The following is a 9,159-nucleotide window of genomic DNA, read 5'->3' as shown; positions in this document are numbered from 1 at the left end:
GTTCTCAACCCGAACAGACAAGCCAAGGCCCTCTTGACAAATATACTTTTCGTTCTCTCACAGATAATTTGAGTGGGAATTGTGGAACAGGTGGTTGTGACTGGTGAGACAATGTATAATGGAAACTGAACTTCAAACTAAAAAGGTATTGGCAGCATATGCAGAAAAAGTGGTGGTTACATCTTTGAGTATATCTGTCAATTATAAGGGCAGTAAGTATCGGAATTCTGAGGCATAAGGTTGAACCTCTATCATCTTAGTAAGTGGGGATTTCGTTTCCCCTCTTAGGCAATCCATGATTGACCTTTTGAGAGAGCAAGAGTTTGGTAATTGGCTGTATATCCATTCTACAAGTGATTCCATATCATCAGCAAAGTCTTTCATGTGCCATTGCATGAGCTTGGGAACCACTATCTTCTTCTTACTTGTCACTCCCACTGAAGCCTCTAAGTACTCTACTTTCGCTCTCTCCAGTTCATTAACAACTTCATCTGGTGTGTAGATCCTTAGCTGCAACAGCACAACATTGTTAAGACTGAATAATGAACTTGCATTTCACATAGAATGAGATTTTTTTTGTTGTTGTAATGAACTTACTGCTGGTGAAGACCAGCTTCCTCGACAGAGAGAAAACGTGACATTAGGTTCTGGATACCCGAGACCATAAGTATTCCTCAATACTCTTTCTTTATCATCTATCAAACCCTTATAAATCCAAAATGATTGAATTCGTCAAGACAGAGAATGATATGAAAGCTCATAGTGTTTTAGTGTCATGTAAGCTTTGGCTAGAGCTGTGCACTCACATGTTCAGCGTCTCTTGGATGCCTGAGGATGAAGTGCTCGATGGCCAATGCATTAAGTACAATACCACCAACATTAATCGCAGCCTGCAAAAATGCAAGCATAAATTTGGAAAATTCAACTTTGCAGACACACTTCTTTGACTTTTAACTATTAAGTTTGAATCAAGTATCATTAAGTTGGTACTAAGGGATTACTAAATAGTTAGGATGAGAAAGAAACCTAGAGAAAGTGTCTCAGGGTACAACAAGGTGCGTACCTTATTCACGAGGCACAGCTGTTCCTCCTCTGTAGAGGGCAAACCGTGTTGCAGAAATGCCTGAAGTGAGCATAAAATAATGAATTACATTATCAGTGTATCAATTTGGGGGGATTTTCTATTAGTTTTTCAAAATCTCTTTTCACTTTGAGGAAAAGAAAGCTTAACATGTCTTACAGTACATGCATTATGCAGACGTTATAGACATTGATCCAGAATGCCAACTTCTGCTTGTAGCTCAAGTAAGTTATGTCCACATTGCTAAGTTTATGCACCATAGACCTATAAAATTTCAAACAAGAAGAAAAGACAACGTGAATGTACGTAGTATGGTTGACGAGAATGAATGTACGAAGTAATCTTGAAAAGTACCTCAACTTTCCCATCTCAGGAAGACATTCAGATATATGGCTTGTGTTGAGAGAAGTTCTTGAGACTTGGATGAAATTCTTGTATGATCCAATCTCTCTCTGACTTCCATCAGTGTCTAGCAATATCCCATAAGGATCAAGATTTGACGCGTAATCATTGAATGTAAACGTGGGTGCTGCTGCTGCTGCTGCTGTCGTACAGTTTAATGAGGTTTTGCATATGAAGCTGCTTTTGGGTTTCTTGGAGGAAATTAGAGACTGTTTGACAACAGCATTAGATGAACCTTTGCTCTCCAGTGATGCTTTGTTCAACTTGAGATATACACTTATTAAGCATTTGATTACTTCTTCCGACAGCTTATTTGGTTTCTCATTGTCCATTTCCATATCTGGTTGGCTATGGTGTCTGCGGCTTCTCGAACTACTCTCAGCGATTTCCTCTGCGCCCAAAAAATTACCAGAAGAAATGGTGGGGAAGTCCAAGGCAGAGGCTCTTCGAATTCGATATTGTTTTCTGAGTTGTTGATAGTTTTGTGAATCAATATCTTTGACCGGTCGCGGTGGGGGAGGTAATGTTGGTTTTGAAATTACTTGTTTGAGCTGCAGCATTTCCCATTTTTCAGCCAACTCTTTCTCTCTATACAGCTTCAGCTTCAGCACGTTTACTTTCCTCTCCAGCCAAACAATCTCTTCCTCCGCCATAACCATTTCTTCAAGCAGATGTTGAACCTACATATATAATTTCTTAAGTATGGAATGTTCTGTGAGTCGGTGTATATATAAAAAAAAATGATAGATAGATACCCTGAGAGGGAGGGAAGAGAGGCAGGGACAAGAGCGAACAGGTCCTTGTAACGCACATTGCAGAACTGTTTTCAGTTGAAGTTGCCCAGCTAATTCTTGTCCAAGTTCTTCAACCTGTTGTTAAGACTTAAGAATATGAACATCTATCTAACAAGAACAAATCTAAACCCAGTAGTATTAATTAATGAACCTCTTCTTCAAGAAGTAATCTTTTCTGTTTGTCGTCGCTTGGCTGCATCAGCAAGTCTTCGAATTTCATCATTCAGCAACCCACCTGCTCCATCCAATCCCACAAGACAAAATAGGGTTATTATATAAAGAGAGGGTACTGACCTTAATTAATTAAGGAGGGAAAGAATCTGTGAATTTTTAAATATATGATAATGCAAAAGTAAACCCAAAATGAATGAACGTGAGTTTCACCTACAAACTTTAAGGACATTGTGAGGTGACTCAGACGTGATGTCCATGAACTGTTTAAACATTCAACCGTTTGTCGCCAATTCGATACTCCTCTGCCTTTGACCCTTATTTTTTTTTCAAAAGAAAGTGATGTACCATGATCACGAGCATAATAGGAAAATTAATGAGACTTTTTTGGAGAGCTGGGTATTACTTGAATAAATGAAAAACGCTAAGACGTCAATGTAGAATTTCGCTGGTTTTAACAAATCCAATTATGATCTTCTTCGACAACAAAGGTTTCGGTAATGCCGACAAATCCTACTATTATATAGTTAGATCTTATGACATTTTAGAATTTATATTCGATAATGACAAAACAGAATGGAAAAAGAAACATTAGTAGAGAAGATAAAGGATTCAACCACGAGGATTCCGTTTGGGAAGAACTAATTGGCAAATACTCACTTTTCTAACTGTTAATTTAAACTCATTTATCGTTTCAAAATTATTCAGAATTTAATAGTTTATTTGGACTAGAATTGACGACAAAACAACATACATTTGCTATGATTTTCGTCTGATTTCCAGGGAATTTGGACTAGAATTTTTTTTTATTTTGTATATTTTTTCGGATTGCGTGTATTTTTTTGGATAAGCGATGTTGCTTTTTTTAGGCTTTTGCAACTGCATTGTTTAGTTAGAGTTCATTGTAGATATATGTTATGGATGATTTTGTTAGTTTTGGTTGAGTTATATATCAATTTTCTGCAACCGTTTGTTCATATAATTATTTTTTATTTTTTTAAATTTTCTTATTCAACCTAGTTTCAATTGTGAAACAGAGCAATATGAGAAAGACAAACTCGTTCAATGAGTTCATCTCCTTATTCAAAGCCGGTTTCAATTGAGAAATCGAGCAACATAAGAAGATAAACTAGGTCGATGCATTTATCCCCTCATTCAACCCTAGTCACTACAGCAAAAAGTGGATGTAGCGGCAATAAAAAAGAAAATTAGCGGCAATAACAATAGCCGCTATATCATTTACCGGCCATTGATCTTTAGCCGTTGAAGCCAGGGTCGCTAAAGCCTTTAGCGGCATTTATCACAAAAGCTGGTAAATGTATGACTTATTGCCACTAATTATAATTTGCTTTAATGGCAATTGTTTGTGACAATTATGATGGCCGCTAAATCCAAGCTAAAACAGTTACTAACTCTTTTTTAGTGTCTATTTTTATAGCCACTAAATTCAAAAAAAATTGTCGCTAAAAGTCCATACCTTTAGTGGTAAATGTTTTGTGACAATTAGAATAGCTATAATATCCCTTCTAAATATGTATTAATATGCCCTTTAGCATCCATTTTAATGGCTAGTAAATTCAATTAAATTGCCACTAAAAGTCATTTTTAGCAGCAATTATAACGGTTACAATATCCCGTGTGGAGACATCACAATTTATCCTTTTATCGTCCATTTTTATAATCGATATGTCCTGTTAAATTGGCACTAAAAGTCTCAAGCTATAATAGCAATAGTTTAGCCACCATTAATAATAGCTAATACATTAATTCAAACAAGGTTCCAAATAACAAAACATACTAATAGTAATTCATAAAAACATAATGTATCTCATAAAATTTTAACAAACAAAAGAAAGTGCTAATCCAAAATATTAATATCACAATAACTTAAAAAAAGCATATAATGTTTGAAGTAAATAATTAATGTCATTATATGACTAATTGCAACGAATAATAATCTTCAAGTAATATTTGCAATTCTTCATCATATTGAAATCTTTGACCCGCTAAATTTTCGATCATAAGACTGTATAACCTGAAATTATAAAATATCTATGTCAATAGATGAAATATGTGAGCACTGTAGATGTAAAAGACAGAGATTATCAGACCAATGTAGAAAGCAAAAACATATGAACTTTATGCACGACTTGGCAATCAATCTGACAAATATAAGATATACAAAGCTAGCGTAGCTCCTAGATAAATTGAGTATTGAAAAGGGATCTATTACTTCAACTTAAAGCTGCATTAGAAGGGACTTGATTCTGAACAAGACTCAATAGCTTTTAACGATAGTAGTATAGAACTATGTATTTTTCTTCCCAGAACCACCTTAGTATTATTTTGGCATCAATAAAATATTACTTATGAAAAGGAAGAACTACATTTTGTTCCTTGTATACCCTTTTCCTTTTTGTGTTGATTCCTGAAATTTCATGATTCAGTGGGAATCCTTAGGGGAATCCTCACGAAGCGGTCCAGGAACATATGCTAGAAAGTTGTCTCTTGGTGAGAGCGTAACTTCTGAATGTACTCCAGCTAAGAAGTTGCTGAATGGTTTAGGGTGGTCAACACCTCAATCACAAGGAAAAATAGGCTCCAAATTATTTTCTTTACTTCATTTTTTCGCTCTTTCCTACCTCTTCACAGTTACTTTTGCTTCTATTAAGGAAGCAACTGCCCTCCTAAAATGGAAAGCAACTCTCCAAAACCAAAGCAGTTCCTTATTGGTTTCATGGACACAAAGTTCTCAAGCATGCAAGGGCTGGTATGGAGTTGAATGCTTTAATGGCAGGGTAAGCAATGGATTTCACTTATGAAGAAGCTATAGATCTTCTGTGAACCTTAATTTTTGTGTTGTCAAAACACTGCCCAAGCTAAAAGTTTTCCTAGAACATGTTTATTTGATATTTCAGAAGAGTTTAGAGTCAAGAGATCTCATAATGCAGCAAAACAAAACAAGAAAAGCCTCAACTCTTTTCTGTTTCATAAGGAATTTCTAAGGGAAAAGGATTTTGTGCATGAAAAAGAGTTATATTGTAAGGTCAAGAGTCACTTCAGTCTATCATTTATTGCAGTAGTTGAATTCACGTTACTATCCATGATGTCTTAACTGAACTACTGTAGTTATTTAAGAAAGATTTATCAGTTATTGAGAGCATCATTAACATCAACATCAGCAGCAGAATGTGGTGACAAAGAAAATGCTAGTCTTAGACTTATCTTATCACACTCTTCTATAGTTTTCACATATTGGTTCATAAACTTTTTTAGAATAGAATTATTAAACTTATAATTTATAGAAGAACCATATATCATATATTTTAAAACTTTCAAAACTTACTACTCCTATTTGTTGACTCTCAAGATATATACTCCATTTTTACAACAACAACAATAACATACCCAGTAAAATCCTACTAGTGGGATCTGGGGAGGGTAGGATGTATGCACACCTTACCCCTACCCCGGAAGGGTAAAGAGGCGGTTTTCGGGAGACCCTCGACTCAACAGAAGAGACAATAAAATTAGAAAAGAAACGAAGGAAGAGATCTGTAACAATTTCCTGTTATTGACCATTGCTCCTGATCTTCAATAGCACGTTGTGATGTTTTTAAGATTGACTGACTAATAACTATACAGATTAATACAAGTAAATTGGGTGCACGCCTTAAAATAGTAATACGATGTCTACTGAGAATGAAATCCTCCTTTCCTGATCATGCAAATCTTGTTTCTAGTTATATGACATTTTTTTCTATCCAGGAAGTCTCAAAATGTTAGACGATCCATTAATAATATTACTCTACACAATTTTCACAACTTCAAAAAATTCAATTTGTTTAAATACTCAAATTTTTGAACTTTGATGTGATATTTTCTCTATCAAACTTACTTTTCAACCATACTTAATAATTTCTTCCTCTACCCCTAGCATCATACACATGTCAATCATCATATGAAACTCCCATTCTAGTCAAACACAGTCATATAATATGAAATTGAGGAGTACTACTAATATTCCTGGGAGTTATTGACGACATTCAACTTATATTTCCCTTTCCTCTACCCTAATAATTTGCTTCTCAAATCAGGGTCTAGGAACAAGAATACAATGAATCCATCACGTTTGCCAGAAAACACATAGAAACCCCTTCTAAAAGTTATAATGTAGAGAACACCGATAGATGCATGTAGAGATATATGATGCGGGACTATGTAAAACAGAGGATAGATATTAAGTGCATAATCAGAGAATTAACAAACAACTAAACCCAGAATAACATACAGAAAGCACCAAATGATTAAACTAAGGAGTAAAAGAGGAAATACCTCTTTTACTTCTCTATAATGCACAAGGACGATGTGCTCCATCGGTCTGTAAAAGCAAATCAAGAGCAGTAGCGATGTTAAATTCTACAAAGGACCAAATCAATACTAAGAACACTAATATCTCCACCTTCAGTCTTTTTCTCTAGAAAGTATAGGATTTCAACCATAAAGAATGACCATTGTCTATATCTATGAAGTACAAGAATTGTTTTCAAAAGCCCTTGCACTAAAATATGAGCTAGAGAATATATTCCCTCCATTCTCTTTTACTTGCTTTTTGCCTTTTGCACAGCCCTAAAGGAAAACATTAACTTCCTCTTTTGTATTCTTCGATATCAATTTGTTACTACTTCCTTTCAACACATTAATCTCTCTCCTAATTTATTAGAGTAAGGATAAAGTTAAAAAAAAAAAGAGAATCAATTCTCTCCTGTTTTCCTGAAACAACAAACATTTTTAGTAAACGGGACAAGTAAAACGGAATGGATGAGTACTAAGCCCCACAAATGAAGGAGGATGTAATTATCTGAGGAAAACTCTAGCCTTCTAATAAGCCAATAGTACCACAACTTGGTCATGGAGTATTTACCTAGAGGAATTTTATTTATTTATTTGTTTTGGTAAGTCCCTACAGAACATTTCTCTCTTTGCTAGAGCCAAAACTTCCAAGGCATAATCAACCCCAAAAGAGATCTGAAAGAGTGAGGAAATTACTAAATATACAGTAGCACCTCTTACTGTCGAATGTGCAACACAAGAAGTAGGAGTCTTGGAGTTACTTTTGGAACTGTATTTGGTGTATTTACAGCAAGAGACAAGATCTTTTTTTCTTCAATGGCACAAAGACAACCATAAATGGTTTTATTTTAGAGGTACTTACGCTCCAACGGTCCAACCTAGGAAAGCCAGAGGAAAATCACTTGAATTCTCTAGACAAATAGAGCATCCACAAGGTGACAGTATAGTGGTTGAGGCATGGGAGTAACAACTTGGAGATTGCAAGTTCGAATTCCAGCTACAACACTTGGTGTGAGACATCTGCTCCACCAGGGGTGAACAAGGCTATCTTGACAACCTGCACTAGTGGGCTGGATAGATTGTCTGGTGGATTAGTAGAGGTGCACACAAGCTAAGCCGGAACAAGATTGATCTTAAAGCAAAAAAATACAACAATGAAACGAAATACTGACAGTGAAGTGGATTATACCTGGTCACTTAACTAATTGAAACATCACAATATGTAGTGTCGATTGAACTTAAAAGAGTAAAAAGGACATCTATCCATGTACACTCCACAAATGGTAATGATCCCTTGCAGGAAACTCTCTCAAAATCAAAGACTATGCTCTCTTAACCAAAACCAGATCCCCTTATTCTTTTACTAGGGGAAGGAAAAGGAGCCTACCGGGATGTAAACCTCCAATGACTTCAATATGTGAAGTTATCCACACAGACCTCCAGGCGGTTCCTTGTATCTATTTGATCGGAAAGTACTACCATATTTTTGTGAAGATGGCCACCAGTGGAGAAAGGAGGATGGTAAAGCTGTGAAAGAACTACATGAAATATTGAAGGAAGCAATGATGTTCTTCAAAGTTACTATACCCATGGGGAGGACAACGAGAACTTTCAGAGGCGAAGTTATTGGATGCTTGAAGAGTGAGTCTCTCTGTTATTCGGTATTCTATTAACTTGTTCTGTGCTGTTGCATTGAGGTCGAAGACGTGTGCTAGGGGAAAATAGTTATTACAGAAGTAGAGTATGTAGTTTGTCAAGTACTGATCAGTTTAATTTGTTAGTGTCATTTTATTTTCCTGGTGGTCTTCTGCATCTTTTTTCACGTTTATCAGTTATGTGAATATTCCTTTTATAACTCTTTTGTTCATTAAGAATCAATTTATCTAGTTCTAGTCTGAATATTCCTTTTTATAACTCTTTTGTTCATTAAGAATCAATTTATCTAGTTCTAGAGCTAAACGGAATATAAGTTAGTTTATATTATAAATAATTAAAAGACACTATGATTGCGATGAATAGCTATAAATATGTCTATAATTGCGATGAATAACTATAAAAAAGACACTATAACAAGATTTCAAACTATTTTGCAAGCACTGCCAGCGATCATCATTTGGGAGCTGTCGAAAAGACGAAATAACTATAAATATGGCGATGTGGTGACTATCAGTAGAGTCATATACCAAGTTTCCACTATTTTACAATCTCTTGTTAAATTATGGAAATCTAGAATGAAAAATATCCCCCCACAAATGGCCAGATTTAATTCAAAAATTGGAGATGTGCACTCCAGCTTTGAAGGTGACTAAGGTGACATGGGAGTTTCCTAGCCCAGGGTGGATCAAAGTAAATACAGAT

At 35.4% G+C, this 9,159-nt stretch overlaps 1 protein-coding gene and 1 long non-coding RNA gene across 2 annotated transcripts; both read right to left on the bottom strand.

Moving 5' to 3' along the window:
* Nucleotides 1-87: 87 nt before the first annotated feature.
* On the bottom strand, nucleotides 88-2,539 carry LOC104244812 (uncharacterized). Its single transcript, XM_009800307.2, has 8 exons — nucleotides 2,429-2,539; nucleotides 2,239-2,352; nucleotides 1,436-2,163; nucleotides 1,246-1,345; nucleotides 1,064-1,123; nucleotides 807-890; nucleotides 598-705; nucleotides 88-510 (listed from the first exon to the last, which is right to left on the bottom strand). Exons 1-8 carry the CDS (start codon nucleotides 2,498-2,500, stop codon nucleotides 202-204), a joined length of 1,575 nt encoding a protein of 524 aa, XP_009798609.1. The 5' UTR covers nucleotides 2,501-2,539; the 3' UTR covers nucleotides 88-201.
* Nucleotides 2,540-4,182: 1,643 nt separating this feature from the next.
* Nucleotides 4,183-6,983, bottom strand: LOC104244814 (uncharacterized). The gene is made up of 2 exons (XR_011407400.1): nucleotides 6,784-6,983; nucleotides 4,183-4,483 (listed from the first exon to the last, which is right to left on the bottom strand). It is a non-coding gene; the product is annotated as an uncharacterized lncRNA (long non-coding RNA).
* Between the last annotated feature and the right edge of the window lie 2,176 nt (nucleotides 6,984-9,159).

This window comes from Nicotiana sylvestris, chromosome 5, assembly GCF_000393655.2.
Source record: "Nicotiana sylvestris chromosome 5, ASM39365v2, whole genome shotgun sequence".
In the NCBI taxonomy this organism is placed as follows: Eukaryota; Viridiplantae; Streptophyta; class Magnoliopsida; order Solanales; family Solanaceae; genus Nicotiana; species Nicotiana sylvestris.
Note: the sequence above shows the minus strand (reverse complement) of the source record. Positions and strands in the feature narration are given on the sequence as shown.

Bases quoted from the DNA above. Each gene is read 5' to 3' on its own strand.
- LOC104244812 (XM_009800307.2), bottom strand. From the start codon at position 2,500: ATGATGAAATTCGAAGACTTGCTGATGCAGCCAAGCGACGACAAACAG. The intron at 2,164-2,238 runs GTATCTATCTAT...TTATATATGTAG, and splicing joins TCTCTTCCCTCCCTCTCAGG to GTTCAACATCTGCTTGAAGA. The intron at 1,124-1,245 runs GTACTGTAAGAC...TGCTCACTTCAG, and splicing joins ATAACGTCTGCATAATGCAT to GCATTTCTGCAACACGGTTT.